At 61.7% G+C, this 20,173-nt stretch overlaps 3 protein-coding genes across 4 annotated transcripts; 1 reads left to right on the top strand and 2 right to left on the bottom strand.

Annotated features, from left to right (window-relative positions):
* The first annotated feature begins 1,428 nt into the window (after window positions 1-1,428).
* Window positions 1,429-2,672, top strand: TEKTIP1 (tektin bundle interacting protein 1). Its single transcript, XM_068156146.1, has 4 exons — window positions 1,429-1,493; window positions 1,828-2,060; window positions 2,321-2,446; window positions 2,533-2,672. Exons 1-4 carry the CDS (start codon window positions 1,429-1,431, stop codon window positions 2,670-2,672), a joined length of 564 nt encoding a protein of 187 aa, XP_068012247.1.
* Window positions 2,673-2,927: 255 nt separating this feature from the next.
* Window positions 2,928-6,555, bottom strand: LOC137450174 (GRAM domain-containing protein 2A-like). 2 transcript variants are annotated; one of them, XM_068156437.1, is made up of 13 exons: window positions 6,438-6,443; window positions 6,020-6,163; window positions 5,637-5,771; window positions 5,397-5,493; window positions 5,008-5,181; window positions 4,810-4,908; window positions 4,601-4,672; window positions 4,440-4,499; window positions 4,105-4,168; window positions 3,839-3,952; window positions 3,619-3,700; window positions 3,327-3,434; window positions 2,928-3,251 (listed from the first exon to the last, which is right to left on the bottom strand). In XM_068156437.1, the coding sequence occupies exons 2-13, from the start codon at window positions 6,118-6,120 to the stop codon at window positions 3,236-3,238; spliced, it is 1,122 nt and encodes a 373-aa protein (XP_068012538.1). In that variant the 5' UTR covers window positions 6,121-6,163; window positions 6,438-6,443; the 3' UTR covers window positions 2,928-3,235. The 2 variants fall into 2 exon arrangements, with proteins under 2 accessions (XP_068012538.1, XP_068012539.1); XM_068156438.1 differs by lacking the exon at window positions 6,020-6,163 and having other exon boundaries at window positions 6,438-6,555.
* A 3,282-nt stretch (window positions 6,556-9,837) lies between these two features.
* On the bottom strand, window positions 9,838-19,153 carry MFSD12 (major facilitator superfamily domain containing 12). The gene is made up of 10 exons (XM_068156436.1): window positions 18,847-19,153; window positions 14,399-14,609; window positions 13,618-13,741; window positions 13,182-13,379; window positions 12,827-12,919; window positions 12,631-12,723; window positions 11,824-11,994; window positions 11,489-11,583; window positions 10,978-11,108; window positions 9,838-10,382 (listed from the first exon to the last, which is right to left on the bottom strand). Exons 1-10 carry the CDS (start codon window positions 19,148-19,150, stop codon window positions 10,288-10,290), a joined length of 1,515 nt encoding a protein of 504 aa, XP_068012537.1. The 5' UTR covers window positions 19,151-19,153; the 3' UTR covers window positions 9,838-10,287.
* Window positions 19,154-20,173: the final 1,020 nt, after the last annotated feature.

Below are 20,173 nucleotides of genomic sequence, written 5' to 3'. Positions count from 1 at the left end.
TGGCACACAGATTTCAAGTGACACCTGAAACAAGATGTGGCCTGTCACAGCTGTTTGTCCTTTGTGATATTGCCCTGCTGAGCAGCAGAGCAGGGCACAGGGGGTGTTCTGGTGGAGGTGGGGGGTAGCTGGTGCTGTGGATTTTTCTGTTGTGGGTTGCCTCCTGCCTAAATTCTGAAGCCTAGAAGGTGCTGCTTTGTTTTCCAGGAAAAAGCAGATGGTTAGGGTAGGAGTGCACAGCAGGCCTCACAGAGGGGTGGTCAGAGTGGTTTATGTCCATTCTGGAGCAGGAGGAGGGAGCCAGGCAGCCCAGCCAGAGCAGGAGGTGACAGGGGTTGAGTGCAGCCCTGCTGGAGCTCCCTGCAGGGGTGGACAAGTGGCTCTGCAGTAGGGCTGCTTCCCCGGAGGGGCCCCATGAGCTGCTGGGGCAGTGGACAGTGCTGCCTGGGAATGTGCCCTGTGCTGCAGCTCAGTGCTCTGCCAGCGTCCAGCTGCACCTCAGGGTGTGGTGGAGGGGAACAGCCCTTCACTGCTTTGTCCCTGCACTGGCACCAAGGGCTTTCACAAACCACATCTCAGTTTTCTCACTTGGGAGCTGCCTTGGGACCAGGCTGGCTCATTGTGGCTTCTCTCACCATGCTTGGCAGGGAGGACCAAGTCATTTCCAGGCTCTGTATCTGAGCATGCTGGCTGATAACAGCTGTTCAGATTGCCTTAGCTCTGAGCATGGCACAAGCTCCTTCCCCTACCCTGCTCACAGCTGCCAGGGCAGGAGTGGCATTCCCAGAAGTGGTCACTGCAGGAGTGAGTGTGGGAGGGTGTGTGCACACTCAGCAGTCTGTACTGGCCAGAGGGCATCACAGCTATTACCTGGGGAAAAGGGCAATGCTCAGGGCAGCTCCAGGCTGTGAGCACTGAACCCTGTGGGCTGAGCAGGTCCTTCAGTCTGTGATTAATGTCTGCAACCGTGTGGCATTGTTCTGTGTAAGGCATCGTGTGGTGGGAAAAACAATTCCAGAGAGCACTGCGATCTGACTGGCATTAAACGAGTTGTGAAGTGATGTTTCTTGGGCTTGGTGCCTGCTCTTTGGCTTTCCACAGGGAGGTGAGTGCTGCAGCTCCAGGGTCCCTGCAGCAGCAGCTGCTGACTCAGCTGCTAGCTCTCCAGGACAGCCTTGCCTGTGGTTTATTGCTGCCTCCTGCCCACTCGTGTTTGCTTTCCTGCTGCTGGAAAATCAGGGAGGTCCAGGCCCAGGCTGCCCTGCCCTGCCCCTCTTCTCTCCAGAGTGGGAAGGGATCAAAGGTGCCTCTGCCCTGCTGCAGGTCCCCCAGCCCCTCCCCCACCCGGGGGTGGGGCAGTTGCCAGGTGCCAGTTCTGGCATTGTTTGCTCCAGGTTGGCTGCAGTGAGGCTGGGGGCAGTGCCAGGCATGGAGTCCAGGCCCTGGGTCCTGCAGAGCACCCTTGAGAAAGAGGTCCCACTGCCCCTGTACAGGTGGGACCCTCATCTAGGGAAGGAGAAACCCCTACCCTGGCAACTAGAGCCCTGTGCTACTGCCACAGCCTCGCAGGCCTGGCTGTGCCTTGGCTGCCATGGGGGGAAGAAGGGAAGGCTGCCAGTGGGGATCTGGCTGGGGGGTGGGGGGGCTGTGGCAGCTCTTCTGACCTTGCTGGCTTACTTCCCACCACTTGAGGGGATCCCCAGCCCCACCAGCCCCTGCTGCCTTGAAAGCCATCCCACAGTGGTGCACTGCCCTGTATCCCCCAAGGTGTGCTTGGGGCACTGCTGGGGGAGGCACGAAACCCTGACACCTCCCTCCCACCCCCAGTGACCAGTACATAAAGCTGTGGGGGCCACGGCAGGTCCCTCTGCTGAAGCAGGCTGTGCGCTGGAAGACCACCCCCATGGGCTGGGATGCCATGGGGCAGAGCTGGGCCACAGGGATGAGCAGCAGGGACGAGCAGGCCGAGCAGCCCTGGTACACCCTCACCTCCTGCAGCTCCCGCAGCTGCTGGCAGGGGGCCCAGGCTGGCTGGGGGAAGCAGGACCTCCTGCCCCCAGGTATGGAGCTGAGCTGGGGGGGTCTGGGGTCGGAGAGGCTGGGGTTGGGTGGAATGGAACAGGGAACTGGGAGGAGAAAACAGTGGAGCAAGGACCTGTCCATGCTTCAGTTTCCCTACCTTGGGGGTGGAGAGGAAGCCCCAGAGCCCCTCAACCAGATGAGAATGACATGAGCTAAAGGGCTTTGGGTCAGAAGAAGCCTGCTGTGGGGTGCAGGTCTTCCTGTGCCCCATCCCCATCTCTGCTCCCCCCACCCCCAGCTTATGCCCAGCACCTGAAGGAGGTGGCTTGGTGGGACCCGATTGTCCCTGCTGTGTATCTGGGACCCTGCACCCGCTGGGGATCCATCCTCTGGCAAGAGAAACCTATCCTGGGGAAGGAGTATGGTAAGAGCTGGGGGCCTGGCTGCCTGTGGGGCCCTGTGCCCCCCTCAGCTGCCTCCCTCTCACCTCCTTGTCCCCCTTCTTTCCAGTTGCCACCCGCAGCCGGAGCCTCCAGGCACTGGGAGGTAGCTCAGGGTACGTCCCCCTGCTCTCCTGCCACCCCCACCTCTCCACCCGGGACATCAGCACCTGGAGCCTCCTCCACCACCAGCCCTCCACCCACCAGTAAAAGCTCCCTGGTCCTGCTGCTGTCCCAGACTGTTCCCGGGGGTGGGAAAGGAGGTTGGAGCTGGAGGAGGTGTTGCAGAATCAGGGCAGGGGTTGGTGCTTGTGCTTTGCTACCTGGAGGACACCCTGCCTGCAGCTGGGACAAGTGAAGGGAGGCTATGAGCTCCCCCAGAAATAAGGCAGCCACGTGTCCTGAGGAGCAGTGTGCACCCCCCACCTCCCCCCCAGCACACAGCACCCCAGAGCTGCAGTGGGCTCACATCTTTATTAATGTCCATGCTCAGCACCAGGCTCACCTCTGCCTGCCACCTCCCTTGGCAGGGAAGGCTGGGGCCAGGTGGGTGACCTCAGCCACAACCTGTGTGACTCTTTGCCCCTGGGAACTGCCAGGTTCATCCTGCTCAGGGTGAGCAGCCAGGGGAAGAATGAAACACAGCCCCCAGCCTGGGGGGAGCCCCAGGCACACGGGGTGGGCTGGAAGGCTCCAGGACAGAAGACTCTCAGCCTTTCCCCCTGGACTGAAGCGGATACTGGTGCCCAGTAACAACTGGGTCCTCGCTGGCCTCATGTCTTCTTGTCCCTGGGGGAGGGAGGCAGTGATGGGGGGGTCCCTGCTGTGCTGGGCTCAGAGGGGCCCCTAGCCCTCATCACTCACTGGTGTGATATATTAAGGTCTGGCCAAGCCCCCATGGATGCCAGCTGCTGCTCCAGCTCCATGATGCGCAGACTGATGTACCCTGAAGACAGCAGCAGGGCCACCATCCTGGGGGACAGGCATGGGGTCAGCCCCAAAGGGGGACAGAGCAGGAAAGTCATGGCCCCCCCTGCAGGTGCCCAAGGGGGAGTGAGGCTGCCAGTAGCACAGCTAGAGAGCTGGGCTGTGGCAGGGTCTAGCAGGGATGGTGACCCACAGCCCTGAGGTATGAGAGTGTGTCCAGGGGACTCACAGCAGCAGGTAGATGAGGATGATGATGTTGAGGGGGCTCAGCTGCATGGTGGTCCAGGCCCACAGTGTGGTGTGGGATCCACCTGCCAGGATAGGATGGTGTCAGTGCTTGAGCTGCTGAGAGCCTCACAGCCCCCACGGTTGGCTCTGCCCAGTGGCAGGGACCAGCCCTGGGGCCAACCTCCAAGAGCAATTGCCCTCCCCTGGGCTCCCTGACCCACCCCAGAAGCTGCAGGGCTTTGCCAAGGGCACTCGCTCAGCGCTGCTTGGAGCTGGTGTCTTGGCTTCTCCATCGTCCTCCCCCTCTGCTTGCCTGGGTGCCAGGCTCAGCCCATCTAGGTGCAAACAGGAGACATTCAACATCTGCCCCAGGCTGGGGGGGGGTCCTGGGGACCTGGAGCTGTGGGGCTGGGGATCAGAGCTGAGAGCAGCCATGGGGCAGAAGTGTGGACAGGCACAAGCAGGGCTGCCGTGGGTGGCCACTCACCTGGCAGCTCCTGGAGGCTGTCTGGTTTAGGGGTGCTCTGATCCAGGTCTGAGTGGCTCGAGGTCTGAAAGAAGATGAGCCCTGATCGTGGTACATGTCCTCAAGGCCCCTACCCCACAGCAATGGGATGCAGACTCATGCTGCTCTAGAGGAAGGAGGCTGTGGGTCCTGTGGCCTGCACCACCCTGGGCTGGGGCTTTCAATCCCACACTTCCCCCAGAAAGTCTTCCCTGGGGACAGACACCCACACAGTGTGGGCTGCCACCACTGCATCCATTTCATCTCAGCTCAGGGGCCCAGGGATGTGCCAAAGTCATGCTATTTCTTGACCTTACCAGAGGCTTCCTAAGGATTTCCTCGTTGCTCAGAGAGGGCAGAGGACTGTGGCTGCTGTCCTGGACAAGAAGAGATGAAAAAGGCTGCCAGGCACCCCAACAGCCCTGCAGTGGAGGGAACAGAGCCCCACCCCGGGCCTGGCCCCCAGCACAGTACATACCTCCAGGTGTGTGCAAACTGACTTCAGGAGCCGGTACGTAGCCTCTCGCTGGCGCAGCGACACGAAGAGGAACTGCCAGGGAGTGGGAAAGAGGCTGTGCCAGAGCTGTTCCCTCAGTCACGGCCGAGCCTGCTAGCTGCAGGGGCCAGGACACCACAGCTGGCCCTAGACTGAGCTGCCCCCCAGCACCATCCCTGTCCCCACTGCACCTTCTCCCCCTTGGCCGTGCGGATGCTGAGCGCGTTGGGCACCACAAGCGCTGTGTTTGTCTTCTTAAGGGCTGAAATGGAGGCCACCGGGACCACCACCTGTGCCAGAGGGGCCAGGCAGCGTCACTGTGTGCCCTGCCTGTGCCCACGGCTGGAGCTGCTGGCCCCAAGCCCATCCCCAGCCCATCCCCAGCCCACCTTGATGTCCTTGAGCAGAAGGCTGGAGTGGAAGCAGATGCGGTGGGAGGAGATGTAGAGGCGGCCATGGTAGGGCATCTCTCTCTGCCAGGCACAGGAGACGCAGGCCAGCAGTGCTTCCTGCCTGCCGAGCTCCCCGAAGGCTCTGCGGTAGCTGGCAGTGTGCTTGCTCAGCTGTGAGGGACATCAGGACATAGGGCCAGTGTGGCATGGTGCACAGGGCAAAGACCTGGCACCATAGGCACCCTGCAGTCCCTCAGCTCTGTCACCACTTCTGCCATGAATAAATGGGCCCTCCCTCAGCACCCACCCTGCAGGAAGCATCCTGCCAGCACCATGATGCTGAGGCTGAGGTCCTTCCTCCTGGGCCCCAGTGCCCCAAGACTCACCGATGGGGATGGGCAGGGGGAGGGGTGTTGCTGTGTGCCTGTGGCCACTGCAGCCTGCTCGGTCTCCTTGCCAAAGGAGGGATCACAGGTCTGGGATCTGTCAGGAGGCGGGGGTGAGCCGTGGAGCCACGTGTGCAGACAGCTGCGTGGTGCCACCTCACCCATCGAGAGCCGCACTGGGCTGGTGGGAGGTGAAGGCTGTGATGTGGGGATGTCTCCCCAGCAAAATGTAGCACCCACCTTGCAAGCACAGGGTGGCCCAGCTGGGCACCCACAGTGCCCCTCTCCTCTAAGCTCTGCCACCGCTTCTTCTCCAGCACCCCCCTTCCGCTCCTCCGCAGCTTCCCTGGCATGAAGGGTGAGTCTGACAGGCAGCTGGGGCAGAGGGCTTAGGTTAGGAGGGACACCGAGCAGCCTCCCCGCCCCTGCAGCACAGCAGTTCCCACGGCAGTGTCACCAGCCAGTCCCAGCCACCACCTGGGGCCGGGAGAGCAAAGCCCACCCAGTCTCAGGAGTAATGCTCCCGCATCACGGTGGCAGACCGCTGCCGCACAGGGGCTCCCCTCGTCTGGCTGCTCCAAGCCTCCCCAGAAGCTCCTGGGGTTCATGTAGAGGGCACAAACCTCGCCACAGCATCTCCACGGGGAGAGGCTGCGCGGCTCGGCTTCCTCAGCGCGGGAAGAGCCGCGGAGAGCCCGGCAGCCTCTGGAGAGCCCGCGGGCATCGAGTCGTGGGGCGCGCAGGGAGCGGCGCCGTTTCTGTCCCGCCTGCCAGCTCCGGGAGAAGCCGCACCCCCTCTTCAGACCGAACGCAGCGCCAGGGCCACCCGAACCCATCCGCACAGCTCAAACCCTGCCCTGCTTGCAGGACGGCCGGGGCCTGGCCGCCGGTCCCCAGAAGCAGCCGGACCAGATGGGTCCCTGAGCGAGGGTGCGCGTCCGAGCTGCTGCCGAGGGCACGGGAGGGCGGCTCGGCTGCCGGAGCCGCAGGCGGGCAGCGCAGCTCCCTCGCTGGGCAGCCCCTGCCCACCTCCCGCGGTACCTGGTGGCGGGCACAGCCGAGCCCTCTTGTCCCGTCCCGCCTGCGCCGCGTCCCCACTCGCGTTTCACTCCCCCTCACGCTCCTTCCAGAGCCGGCTCTGCCCCGCAGCTGCCTGCTCCTCCCGATGGCGAGGAAGGGCAGGCGGGGCCGGCCCGCACCGCCCGCAGCAGGTTCGCAGGGAGGCGTCCGGGCAAACGCCAGCCCGGGGCCGGCTGGGTGGGAGCCAGCCGAGCCCAGGGCAGCCAGGGGGCTGCAAAGGGCTGGACGGCCCCCAGGAGGCCCGGGCCAGGCCCTCCAGGCTAGGGGCTTCTCCACGGGGAGTCCCTCGGGCGTGCCCGAGGCCGGCAGGGTGATATGGGCACCAGCTCACGTGTGCCCTGGCAGAAAAACCTCCGTGAGGCAACCGGAGAGATGGAAAAGGACACGCAGAATCCTCACCCCGCAGCTGCAAACCCATCTGCCCCGGTGTGGGGTTTCTTGGCCACAGCCTCCTGCTCCTCTGCACGGTATGGTGCACAATGCCGAGCAGGTCTCTACCTGCTGGTTCAACCTTGCCCTGGCTGTAGTTGCCCTGGGCAGAGCCTGGCCAGCATCTCCTGCCCACACTGCCCTGAGCCAGGCCCTGCAGCACCTCAACGTACAGCTGGTGCTCTGCAGGCACCCAGGGACCACAGTCCCTAAAACAATCTGCAAATGCTTCCCAAACAGAGCTGCCAGCTGGAGCAGCACACCCTGCGCTCCTATGGGCACCCTGCAGCATCACCCACCCACTGCCCACCTCCAGCAGGCTGCTGAGAAAAGTGGGGAGGAGGTGAGATCAGACTGGGAGGGCTGAGCAAGGCAAAGGGTTCAGGCAGCTGGGGAGAGGCCCTCACCCTCTTTGCAGAGCACTGGGGCAAGTGCCAAGGCCACCCAGCCCTGCCTTGGCTCCAGCCCTGGCTCAACCCTTGCTCTCTGGACCGGGTGCTGATAAAGCTTTTCCCACAGCCCCAGCTGTCTGCAGGGTAAAGCCATAAACCTGTGTACAGCCTGGTGTGGGACAACAGTGCCCAAGGGGTCTGCAGAGGCCCTGCCCCATGGCTTCATCCCTACAGGATCCTCTGCACTTCAGCTCTCTTCCTCCCAGGACCCAGCTTTCACTCCCTGCACTCCAGACACACATGGTGTGCCACCAGCTGCACCTGCCCAGGCCCCTGTCACACCCATGCAGCCCCCTCCTTGCACCCTGCTGTGCACATTCTTACACCTAGCACCTAGACTCCCACTGCCCACTCATCCCCTCACTCAAACACTACCCCCCACTCACTCACTTCAGGGGCTCTGTAGCAGCCCTGCCCACACCCCCAGCTGCACACACCCCTCCCCACATGCCAAGCATGCAGAGGGCTGCCTCTGTGTGCACACCATGCACACATGAGTGCAAGCAGGCAGGGCATGCACACACAGTGCCCATATGCAGGCATTCCACACATCCCTGCCCACACGTGTGGGCACATGCACAGCCCAGCTTCCCCCAGCACCACTCACCCACACTCAGTCCCCACAGCCAGGCACCAGCATGGTGCCAGGCAGGCAGGGGAAGGTGCTGCAGGGTGGCACTGGGATGCCCCCAGTGAGGTGGAGCCAAGGTGTGCCACTCTGCAGGGCCAGCTATGCTCTGGTGCACCCCAGCCTGAGTACCCCACGGCATGGTACGGCCACAGCCATCTGGGTGAGCAGAGGGCTGTGCCAGGCCCCTCACCGCTGCAGTCAGTCCCCGCAGGCTGCCGGGCTGGGGTGGCCTCATCCCCTAGATCCAGTCTGCCCTAAGAAAGCACTGACAGACAATGGCATGCACTGTGGTGTCCTAGCAGCACGGCCCCTTCGTCTGCCCCGAGTGACACACGGCCACACGACTGTCACCCAGGTGCAGAATCCTCCTGCTCCTGATGGTGTCCAGCCACCCCCAAGGGGCAGGGAGAAAGCTCTTTGTTCGTTTCCCCCAGCAAAGGGCTGATGGCAGATGGTTAACAACCCACGGCCCAGCAGCTGCAGCACCGCAGAACGGTTTAGCTTGGAGGAGACCTTGAAAATCATCGAGTCCAACCCTTACCCCAGCACTACCAGGGCACCACTAAACCATGGCCCTCAGCAACACAGCTCCACATCTTTGAAACTCCTCCAAGGATCACACAATGTTAGGGGCTGGAAGGAGCTCGAAAGCTCATCCAGTCCAACCCCCCTGCCAGAGCAGATCACACAGGAACACATCCAGGAAGGTTCTGAGTATCTCCATCCAAAGAAGTCTCCACAGCCCCCCCGGGCAGCCTGCTCCAGGGCTCTGTCACCCTCACAGTGATTTATTTTTTTCTCTTGTTTCCATGGAATTTCCTCAACTTCCACCCCAGTGCCCTTTGTCCTGGCATTGGGCATCACTGAGCAGAGCCTGCCTCCATCTCCTTGGCACCCACCCTGCACATCTTTATCAACATGAATGAGGTCACCCTCAGGCTCCTCCTCTCCAAGCTAAAGAGCCCCCAGCTCCCTCAGTCTCTCCTGGTAGGGAAGATGTTCCACTCCCTGGCTCCTCCTTCTTGCCCTTTCTGAAGGCTGCAGTGACGTTTGTGCTCCTCCAGCCCCCGGGCAGCTTTCCTGGCCGCCGGGACTTACCAAGGACGGTAGAGAGTGGTCTGGCAATGACCTCTGCCAGACCCCCCAGCACCCGCGGGTGCGTCCCATCGGGACCCATGGATGGCCCCGGGCAGCCTGTTCCAGGGCTTCACGACTCCCAAGGAGAAGAAATCGTTCCTCACGTCCAACCCAACCCTCCCCTGGGGCACCTCGAGGCCATTTCCTCTGGATCTGTCACTTGTTCTTTGGGAGACCAACTCCCACCCGCCTCCAGCCTCCTTTCAGGGAGTTGTACAGAGACTGCCCTCAGCCTCCTTTTCTCCAGGCTGAGCAACCCCAGCTCCCTCTGCCCCTCCCCACAGGACTTGCGCCCTAGACCCCTCACATTCCTGCCGCAGAGATCGAGGCCCCACGGGAACAGGGCTGCAGCCCCCGAGCCGCCCCGCCCGCGGCTCACTGCAGCCTGCCCCGGGAGCGGCCGGCTGGAGCGGCCGGCTGCGTAACACCGCCCCGCCTGAAACACGCAGGGCTCCCATTAGTTGTTCTACCCCGAGGGGCGGGGCAGCCGACACAGGAACCAATCGCTGGGCTCCACCGCAGCTGCGCGGCCACCATTTTGTTTGCGGGCGCGGCTGCCATCGTTGTTGAGGGCGCCCATGCTGCCGCCGCTCTCCCCCTCCCCGCAGGACACCCCCGAAGCCTCCCGCGGCGCTGGGGCCAGCCTCCCAGGCGGGATGGAGGGAGAGCGCCGTCGTGCGCGCCCCAAACCACGTACCCTGCTCCTGCTCACCCTGCCGTGGGTGCTCCCCACCCCAGGAGCAGGTCCCAGGGTCCCGCCGTGACAGGGAGGGGCCCGGGGAGGACAGCGAGGCAGTCGGTCCGCAGTCAGAGATGCTTTGTTGAGGTTATTTTTCTCTCCATTTCCCCCTCCTTTAGAAAGTGCTGTCTGTACATACTGGCCGTAGACAAGCAGGTTAAAACCACGGGCCGGGTGCCCGTGGCCCGTGCCGGGGCTAGCCCTGCAGCCGGACCCAGGGCGCTGTAGTGTTACAGTCGTGCAAGCAGGGAGTGACATCCTTCACAAGTCCCAGGGGAGGGCACGGGGGGATTGCAGAACACAGTAACGGAGATAGGACAGGGGGCAGCCTCCCCACCAGCCCAGTGCCCCACCACGGTGCCACCCCCTGCAGGAGGGTCCCTTCAGGCAGAGCTCAGCAGTGTGGGCACCAGACAGGCCTGGTCAGTTGAGGGTGCTGCTTGGGTTCCTTCCCTCCGTGCTCTCTGTCTCACCGTAGGTGGTCCTCTCTCCGCTCAGCCCCCGCAGGCAGACTGCATCTGTGGGGACAGGATGGAAGGGACAGGTTAGCAGCCATTGCAGCTTCTGGGGTAAGCTACCATGTGCAGGCCCAAACCTTCTGGACTCCTGCCACTAGCACAAGGGGCTCTGCCTAGCACATCTCCAAGGCAGCACAGAGGGGTCTGTCCTCTCCCCCCATCCCAGAGCAAGACAGGCACCTAGTAGGGTGGAGAGGAACTGGCACTGAGTCCCCAGCCTGGCAAGGGGCACCCTACACCCAAAACCTGACCCCCCATTTGGCTAACAGCACATGCAGCAGCCCCTGCCAGCTCTCAATAACCCCAGGGTTGCCAGGATCAGCACTGCCATTGCAGGCACAGGCAGGGGTGGATCCTGCCTTCCAGGAGGGCACACAAACAGCTGCAGCCCCCAGATCAAGGGCCAGGAATAGCAGAAGCAGGATGGTTCCTCTGCCCTCTGTGCCTCCAATGACAGGGCTCCGGCTGACTCCTGGCAGCCAGGGCCATCTGGCAAGACACTTTTGCTTTAGCCCGGGCTGGCAGAGGACACAGGACTCACAGTGCCCCCAGCCACATGGCTGCTCCCCACCCTGCTGCTCCCAGCCCCACTCACGGTAGCGGATTCGGATGGGCCAGACCATGATGCAGCACAGAGAGACAACAGCAGCCACAGCAATGCCTCCAGTGACCAACACCATCACCCAGTGGTAGAAGCTGACACAGGCAGGGCAGCATAGCTCAGTCCTGCAGGGAGAAAGGAGGCCTGTGTCTGGGTTGCCAGAACTGGAGCCCTTGCCCAGTGCTGCCCCAGCACCCTGGGGCTGCTGACAGCAGTCCCATGTCCTTGGTGTCAAGAGTGCTTCACACAGGGATGTGAGGGAAAAACCCAGGGCAAGACAAGAGGGCAGCCAGCTGGACACTGAGATCGCCAGCCCCTCTGAGCATCCCAGAGATGCAGCCCTCAGCCAGGGCCAGAAAAGAAGCTGAGGGAGGAGCAGAGACAAATCAAGAGATGGTTTCCACCCACATCTCTCACTCCAAAGCAGGGACGTTTGCTGCCTGTCTCCCAGGCAATGTGGCTGGAGCTGCCCCTGGGAGGGTTCCTGCCCTGCAGGGACACTCACGGGCACGGGTGCAGGTTCTGGATGGCCATCACAGCCAGGCCGTTGGCCATCTTGTCCGTGAAGCTCATGGCACCATAGACGAAGGCGCCGCTGTGCTGCAAGGGGAGAGGAACCCTGCTGGCCGCTGCACCGAGGCCTCGCCCGCGAGCACCTTGTGCCCTCTGATGGGCACAGCACAGACTGCAACAGGGCTCAGGCCGGGCTGCCTGCACCCTCCCAGCACAGCCCCTCGCAGGGGTCTCCATGTCCCCTGATCCCACACTAGTGACAGCCCCATCCCACGGGCTCCAAGTCCCTCTGTGCCAGTCTGCTCCGTCCTGGCAGGGCACACGTACCGTGTTGGTGCCAATGAGGTCTGCTGTCATGGAGAGGGAGGTTACCAGGATAGTGGCAGAGCCAGCCCCGAGCAGAGCGGCCACCCCGTAGATCTCTGATCCCATTTTCCTGGCCAGGGTCACCCAGGAGGCAAAGGCCAGGATCACCAGGATGCCCATGAAGTAAGTCAGCTGCTCCAGGGAGGGAGAAGGGAGAATTCAGATCCCAGCTCAGCTGACATCCAGCAGGACAGGGGTGAGTGGGGAGGGCATGGGCTCAGCTGCCGCCTAAGACCCACACGGGACAGCCCTGGCTCTCTCCCAGCTGGTTTTAAGTAAGAAGCTTCCAAACTACAAGGGCCTTGCAACGGCCCAGGCTGGTTCACAGCATTGGCCACAGCCAAAGAGCCTCCAGCAGCGCTGCAGCAGGTCCTGTGCGGAGCGCAGGGACCCCTGACCTGGGCAGCAGAGGTGAGGGCTTACTGGGGAACAGTGCTGCTGCAGGGTGGAGGAGGGGGACACTGGAGGGACAGCTGGCACTGCCCAGGGTGGCTCAGCTAAACCCTCCCTCTGCCACATGTGGCACCATGAGGCTCTCCCAGTCCAGTCTAGGCTGACAGCACAGCCTGACAAGGGACCTGCTAGGCCCATGCCCCCTTCACCCTGACCATAACCTGCACTGTCCCAGCAGGATTCACACGGCAGCAGGGAAGCTGCAAAGGATGCAAAAGGGGTCCCTGCTCTCCAGCCAGACTCAGGTGTGCTGAGTGCTCTGCTCTCACTGGATCCTGGGCCTAACTCAGACTGCACCAGGCCCCCAGGACTCACATTTCGACCTATCCACTTATTCACAGGCTTCATGAGGAAGGAGGAGAGGAAGCCACTGACATACATCACAAGGGGGATGCTGGCAATATATTTCTGCAAGAGATGAGGACAGAGAGAAGATGAGCTCTGGACCACTAGCATAGGACCCCTACCCTTGTGACCTCGACACGCTGGCAGGGACATGCCCTGCACCCACCTTGGGCAGCAGCAGGGAGTTGGTCAGGTACATGGTGATGTAGGTCTGGGACAGGTTGACAATGAGCCGGGTGGACATGTAGAGCACTGCGACCTGGGAGGGGACAGAGAGCTGACAGCACTGCTCAGCTAGGAGGCAGGGAAGGCAGGCACCTTCTGTGCCCAGCCCTGTCATGGCACAGATCTCTGCTGAGAAAGGGACAGGCCTCCTGACATGGTAGGTGGGAGGCACAGTACAGCTTATCTCTCTGTCCTCACCTGCACCAGGCCCACATCCCACTGCCAGAGAATGCCCACAGCACCGAGGCAGGGCAGCAGCCCAGGACAGGCACCCCAAGCCCTGCTCAGAGCTGTACCTGATAGAAGGCAGGTTCCAGCAGCCAGTCTTTCCAGCTGAGCAGCGGGCACGGGGGGCCTGTGGAGTCATTCTGCAGCAGGGGTGAGCTCTCCTCTGGCTGGGGCAGTGAGCCTGGCAGGTAAGGCTTCTCCTTGGTGCCCAGGTGGAAGATGAAGGAGAACACGGCCCCTATTCCCACCACAATGAGGGACAGGTTCTGGGTGAAGCAGAGGGGGTGAGCTTAACAAGGGGTGCCCTTTTCCTGCCCATCATCCATCCCCTAGCAGTTTGGTGGATAAAGAGGTGTCCTCAAATACTCAAAGGAGGTGCCCCTGCCCACTGCAGCAGTGGGGTGTCAGGGCACTGCCAAGGCACTCCCTCTGGCACCTCCCCAGCTGAGCCACATCCCATCCAGGGAAGAGAGGACCCCACAGACTGAGGGCCCTGCCACTTACCCGGAACACAGGGACATCCTTGATGCCAAGGTGCTCTGTGTGGTCAGGCTGCTGCACCTGGAAGTTCAGCAGCATCCAGGCCAGGCCATACACAGTGATGTTGGCCATGACAGTAAAGGCATACCTGAGAGGGGAGACAGCACCTCAGGTGAAGCAGGGACAAGCACAGCTCCAGGCATGGCAGCCACATCTTGACCCAAGGCTGCCCTCCAAGCCAGGGTTGCTGCAGCCAGCTTTGCACCCCGGTGTCATTGCTGAGGTGACACCTCCAAGAGCACACACAACTGGTCAGGCATCTGCCTTGCTGATGCATGTCCAGCATGCCCAGTCCAAGCCTCAGGGCATGACTGGGAGGAAACCAAGATCCCTCCAGATCAGCCTGTCCACTTTCCAGTCACAACTCACTTCTGCCCCAAGGATGCCCAAACTCGTGCCCCAGGGTTACCCCAACTTCCTCCCTGCCTGGCTGCACTGCAGCCCCTGCTTGCCTGCCAGAAAGGGAACTTCCACTCATTGGGGAGATAACCAAGCCCTGCTCCATCTGATAAACATCTTCACCACAGCCTGATCCTGCCAGACAGGCAGGACTGAGCACACAGAGCTGCCCAGCCTGGTTTTGGGGCCATCCCTACCTACTGGACCAGATGGGCTGCACAGGATCAAATGTGCAATGACAGACCCATGGCATTCAAGGGACCTCTCAGCACAGAAGCAATGGGACTTGAGGCAGGGAGAGCTGTTTCTCTGGGTCCATGAGACACCCAGGTCTGGCTATGCTCACCTGAAAGCTGTGAGCTCCACCTTCTCATGATCACTGGTCACCAGCTCTGGGATGAGGGACAGGTGGGAGACCTGTGTGGCTGCCCAGCCAAACTGGAAGATGATGATGAAGGGGAGGTAGTAGATGAAGGCTGCCCACTCTGGTGTGTTTTCCTTGCAACCTAAACAGGGGTTGAAGATGAAGGGGAAGGACACGAGGACGCAGGTGGTACCTGGGAAGAGAGCAGAGCAATGAGAGGCTGCAAGCCCTGGTTTCCTGTCACCAGCCCACTCAGACACAGATGGACACTGCCTTCTGATAGGACAGGTCCTACCCCACAGGGCTAAGTGATACCCTGGACACTCCTGTCCCCTCCCCAACTTGTTCTGTTCTCTTTCACATCCAGTGGTCAGACACTGTCAGCAAGTTTTCCCCAGTCAAGCTTCCCCCTCAAAGTGCAGCACCCCATGGTACTGGGTCTGTCCCCCTCAAAACGCCAGAGGACAGACCCTGACACCCCACCCCCCCCCCCCCCCCCCCCGAGGGCTTCTCTCCCCATCTCCAGTGTGCAGATGCCCAGCCTCAAGGCCTCACATGCACTGCTTCTGCCCAAGGGTGATAAGGCTCCCTGAGCGCCAGCAGGGCTCCATGCTGTCCTGTGGCTACAGGGCCATTTGCCCCCTTGCCCCTTCTACTGTGGGGCTAGTAGAGCCCACAGGCTCCCTCCACACTTAGAGGTGACCTGCAGAGCAACGGCCAGGGACAGCTCATTGTGGCTGGGAGGACAAGAGTGGAGCTGCCTCCTGCACTGGGCTCTGAGCCACAGGAATGTCCCTACGGCGTCAGGGACACCAGCCAGGCTTCTTTTGCAGCAGCGTGACCGAGGGGGGACGCCTACGTGGAGCAGGCAGGGGCAGGCTGGCTGCTGTCTCCCCTTTCACAAGGTCACAGAACATATCTGCTGAAGACTTCTCTGCCCCTGAGGCCCAGGTGCTGCAGAAGAGCCGTGGGAACCTGCTCTGAGGACTGAGGGAATGTGCAGCTGCTTTGACAGGTGCCCAAAGTCCCTTCTCCAAGTGACTGCAAGATCCTCCTCTTCACAAGCAGTTTCTCTTCCTCTACCCTGTGGATGGCTGTTCTTCATCATCGTCACTTCCATGTGGCACAGCCGCTCCAGCTGCCACAGCGCTGGGGCAGTGTGGTTCTCTCCCTGCTCAGGGTAGCCAGGACAATCCCAGCCTGCCTCAGATCCATCTTGAGCAAAGACCCTGGCAGGGTGCTGGGTGCTACCCTGCCCTGGCTTGCAGATGGCTCTGGTACTCCAGGAGCCCCCAGGGACAGGGGACATGGGCACACCACAGTGTCTCTGCCTCAGGCAAGCCACCAGGACAGAAAGGGTCCAAGAGGGTTCAAGCCAGGCCAGACCTCCTTTGATCCCTGTTACAGGGCTGTTGGTTTCCAGCTGAGCCCTGTCTGGAGGATCAGGGAGGCTCTGCCACACCTCAGTCCCAGAGCCCAGCATAATTAGGCTCTACAGTCCCTAGGGGCTGCAAGGGACTTGTCCACACCCCCTGGGGAGTGCTAGGGCAAAAGCTACAGGCCCCAGGCTGCTGCAACCTCTGTGTCCACCCCTGCACCCACCCATGAGCCACTGCCACCATCACACATGCAGAAGACTCCTGCCACTTCCTCCTCATGGTGCCCAGGGACAAGCAGTGCCCAGCACTGGGGCCACCCCCACAGGCCACGGAATCATGCTCCTCTGGCATAGGGCTGCATCCAACACCCACATATCCCTGGATCTGCCCAAGTGAAGGTGGGTCCTAGAGACCCTTCTCCTCTCCCAGATGGGGCCACAGGAACCACTCAAGACCACTCTGCCCATTCCTGCAGCGGTCCAGGGTTCAGTCTCATGTCCTGGCCCTGCAGGGCAGGATCACCGTAATGCTGGGCTGTGGCACAAGTCTGTGGCACAAATTTGGGCTAGCACTGCCAGACTGGCACAGACAGGCAGCAAAGAGCAGCTCACCCTTCCAAGCTCATTGTGGCAGGAAGCTGCCCCCAAAAAACCTGGGGAGCAGGCAGGCTGGCATGTGGGGTGAGCCACCCAGGAGCACAGCAGGGAGGTGTCAGGGACAGCAGCTTGTGATAACTCCCCCCAGGGCTGCGGTTTCACAGCATTTCCTCTGATCTGATCATGGGCTGCCACGAGATGAGCCACTGTGCTCCCACATGAAGCACCTCACCACAGTGTCACCAAGGGAGCCCCAAGTGGGACCAGCACAGCTAATTCCAGGAGATTTGTTCCAGGGGGGGTTGTTCCAGGGGGGGTTGTCTCGCTGCAGTCAGCCAAGGGAGGTGGCAGCATAGCCCCCACCTTCCAGGAATAATCCAGAGAAGCTTCCATCCATAACCCTCCTTCTGCCTGTGCTGCTGAAGCTGCAAGGCTGGACAGGGTGTTTGGCTCCCCACAGCTGGGGCAGCTGCAGACCCTGTGCAAGATGTGGTTGAGGACTTCCCCTTCAGTGCATGCTTGGCAGCACCCGGCTGGAGCAGAGCTGCCGCGCAGGCTCCAGCCACTTCCCTAAATCTAGGGTGCAGATCTAACTAGCTGATACCACGGTGGGGGTGAAGCTGCTGCCCCTCAACGCTCCCCTTGCTTGCCAAGCACAGCTCTGGGTAGCTCACCCACCTTCCCAGGCTGTAGTTAATTTGCATAAGGCGGTTGGCTGAGATAAATTTGGGCTCAAGATAAGAGCACCAACACCACAACCGTCCTCTCCCGGTGCGGGCCCACTCTGGGCGAGCTGGCAGCCGGCTGTTACTGTGAGGAAGCAGCAAACTATCTCTGACTATTACTGGATGTTTTTTTCACCCTAACTGCCCCAATCCCCCTCATCAGTTCCACAGGGATGGCATAGACTCCCATGCTGCTTGTGGCACTGAGAACCCTTTTCCAGGACACAGCACCCCCTCAGGGAGGGACCCCAACACAGGAGTCCACACTGGTCCCTGCACTTCACTGCAGGGACCCCAGGGCATGACACCAGAAGGGCTCCTGTTAATAATTCACACCAAGGCAGTTGCCTCCTCAGCCCCACGAGACCCTGACTCACCAGCAAGCACAGGACACAGTGTCCCCAGCCCTGATGAGCTCAAGGGCCCTGTGGCCTAGGGTCACCCACTGGGGACAACTGAGAGCTGCTTGGCCCTGGGGAAGCCCAGATTTTACTGTCAGTCTCAGTTTTGCTGTAGCATAGACCAGCTAAGCACACAGCAATCACCCAAACTCAATGCCACCCCCATGCAGGGGAGCACAGGGACACCCTGTAGCCCTCTTCTACCATGCAGGCATGGCCCAAGAGACAGCAGGGAGCCCTGGCCAGGCAGCACCAGCTCTGGTGACACGAGCCACCAGGATGGGGGCAGTGCCTGGGCAGGGTGAGGACATCTCTGTGCCCTTCCTCCACCCAGGTTCAGACAGCAATGCCTGGGGCATCCTAGAGCACCCAGTCCCACCTCACTGCCATGGGGGATGCTGCCCCTCCACATGGGATGTCCCTCAAAAGCACCTTCCAGTCTTCTCTGCTCCACACAGGGCACCCTGGACCCATCTTCCCTGACCTGGGGCACTGCTGTCTCAGCCTGGATACTGCCTCAGGTTGGTTCACCCTCCACACAGGACATCCAGGAGAGCCCAGCCTAGGGCAGCCCTTCTTCCAAAAGCAGCCCCCCTTCCACATCTCTGATCATCCCTGGGGTGCCTCTCTCTTTCTAGAGGTGACCCAGTCCCCATCTCACTGCCACAGCAGCTGTTGCCTCTGCAGCCAGGGGTCTCCAGGAAGGCTTCCCTGGGGGTGACCCCCACCCCAGAAAAGCTCTCTTGGGGCCACACATTTCCATTTGAGGGAGGCTTTCCTTCAGGCAAGGCACTCTGGATTTCCCCCCAGTTCAAAGCATCCCCAGGGCTGAACCCCCATACCAGAAAGGCACCCCCATGGCTGACCTCCTTCACTCAGAGCACTCCAGAAAGGCATCCTTGGCGCCACTCCCCCCACAGGACACCCCCGAAAGGCTGTCCTTATACCATCGCTCTCCATCCAGGTCACAGAAGAAAGCCTGCCCCCGAGACCTCCCTTTCTACTCCAGGCACCCCAGAGAGGCACTCCAAGGCTGATTCTGCATCCCAGAAAGGCTCTCCTGGGGCCATGCATTCCCGCCCAGGGCACCCTGAAAAGGCTCCCCCGGGGCCACCCATCCCTACCCAGGGCACCCTGAAAAGGCTCCCCTGGGGCCACCCATCCCTACCCAGGGCACCCTGAAAAGGCTCCCCCGTGGCCACCCATCCCTACCCAGGGCACCCTGGAAAGGTTCCCTCACCTAGGTACACCCCAGAAAGTCTGCCCCAGCGATGACCTCTCAACCCGAAGCAGTGCAGCAATGCCTCACAGCCCCCCCCGAGCACCCACCGGCGAGGTGCCAGGCCTTCCTCCGCCCGTAGCGGCCGCAGCCGGTGGAGCGATCGGCCTCGTAGCCGACGAGGGGCGTGCAGAGCCCGTCGGCCACCTGGCCGGCCAGCAGCAGGGCCCCGGCCAGGCGGTGCCCGTAGCCCAGCACGGCGTGGAGGTAGAGCAGCAGGTACGTGAACCACAGCGAGGCGCACAGGTCGTTCAGGAAGTGCCCGGCCGCGAAGCTCAGCCGCGCCCGCAGCGCCAGCGCCGCGCCGCCGCCGCCCGCTCCCGGGCTGCGCTCCGCCGCGCCGCGCTCCGCCATGCCGCGCCGCCGGCCCGCAGCGTCCGGGACAGCGCGGGACAGGGCGGGGCTGCCCGGCCCCACCGGCGCCCTGCTCCTCCCCGTCGGCCGGCTTGCACCCTCCCTGCGGGTCTGCGCCCGGGGAAGATAGTGGGAGGACGCAGGAGGGCTCCAGAAGCCCTGGGGACTGGAGGCGCCCGTTTGGAGGGGACTGGGGTCACTGGAGCTCTGAGGTGACCACCGCTTGGGTGGCTACTGGGGGTCACTGGGAGCAGTACGGGGATACTGGGGTGATTGCGGCTGTGTGATTGGGACAGTGTGAGTAGTACTGGGACCCGCTTTGAGGGGAATATTTGCATCATTGGAACTCTGAGGTGACTCCTAGCATTATGGAGACTCCCAGCTGGATGCACACTGGGTGACTAGGAGCAGCGTGGGAGTACTGGGGTGGCTGAGACTTGAGTAGATACCAGGGTCAGTGGAACCAATATAGGCAGCACTGGAGTCATTGGGACTTCAGAATGATCCCCCTTGAGTGGACCTGGGGTCACTGAAAACAGTGTGGAGGTACTGGGGTAACTGGGACTTCCCCCCATAGTAGGTAATGGGGTCAATGGAACCAGCGTAGACAGTACTGGTGTTGAAGATGATGGGGAAATCTGAACCCTTGAGCCAAAGAGGCTTCACGTTCAGAGTGGAACTGTTCGTTTACCCCTGGGACAATGAAGAATGGGACTTGCAATGGGATGGCCTTCGTGGTTGAAATGTCCTGGACTATGCTACTAATTCCCGCAGTTAGCTTTTGGCTGGAAAATAGCATTCGAGGCTAAACCAGAGTCGTTATCATGTCAAGCCCCACACCTGGCTGGGAGACCCCTGCCCAAAACAAACCCCTCAGCCTAGGAGCATGAGCAGCGAAGAGCAACTGGACCTTTAACGCGAAGCGGGATGGAGACCGAGGCTGGGTAATTGACAGGGGCTGGCTTGAGGCGGAGCAAAGGCACCGCGTGAATATCCGCCGGGATGACCTACGGGTGCGCTGGC

Source organism: Melanerpes formicivorus, unplaced genomic scaffold, assembly GCF_026170545.1.
Source record: "Melanerpes formicivorus ecotype bairdi unplaced genomic scaffold, bMelFor1.0.p_v2 SCAF_34, whole genome shotgun sequence".
Lineage (NCBI taxonomy): Eukaryota > Metazoa > Chordata > Aves > Piciformes > Picidae > Melanerpes > Melanerpes formicivorus.
The sequence above is the reverse complement of the archived record's forward strand: the minus strand, read 5'-3'. Positions and strand labels throughout refer to the sequence as shown.

What these genes read in the sequence shown, in the direction of transcription:
- TEKTIP1 (XM_068156146.1), top strand. Translation starts at nt 1,429, where the DNA reads ATGGAGTCCAGGCCCTGGGTCCTGCAGAGCACCCTTGAGAAAGAGGTC. An exon ending in GCAGGACCTCCTGCCCCCAG is followed by an intron (nt 2,061 to 2,320) that starts GTATGGAGCTGA and finishes CCCCACCCCCAG; the next exon opens with CTTATGCCCAGCACCTGAAG. An exon ending in TATCCTGGGGAAGGAGTATG is followed by an intron (nt 2,447 to 2,532) that starts GTAAGAGCTGGG and finishes CCTTCTTTCCAG; the next exon opens with TTGCCACCCGCAGCCGGAGC.
- LOC137450174 (XM_068156437.1), bottom strand. Translation starts at nt 6,120, where the DNA reads ATGCCCGCGGGCTCTCCAGAGGCTGCCGGGCTCTCCGCGGCTCTTCCC. An exon ending in GCACGGCCAAGGGGGAGAAG is followed by an intron (nt 4,673 to 4,809) that starts GTGCAGTGGGGA and finishes ACTCCCTGGCAG; the next exon opens with TTCCTCTTCGTGTCGCTGCG. An exon ending in CAGTTTGCACACACCTGGAG is followed by an intron (nt 4,500 to 4,600) that starts GTATGTACTGTG and finishes CTTCTTGTCCAG; the next exon opens with GACAGCAGCCACAGTCCTCT.
- MFSD12 (XM_068156436.1), bottom strand. Translation starts at nt 19,150, where the DNA reads ATGGCGGAGCGCGGCGCGGCGGAGCGCAGCCCGGGAGCGGGCGGCGGC. An exon ending in GAAGGCCTGGCACCTCGCCG is followed by an intron (nt 14,610 to 18,846) that starts GTGGGTGCTCGG and finishes CTCTCTTCCCAG; the next exon opens with GTACCACCTGCGTCCTCGTG. An exon ending in ACCTCATTGGCACCAACACG is followed by an intron (nt 11,584 to 11,823) that starts GTACGTGTGCCC and finishes CTCCCCTTGCAG; the next exon opens with CACAGCGGCGCCTTCGTCTA.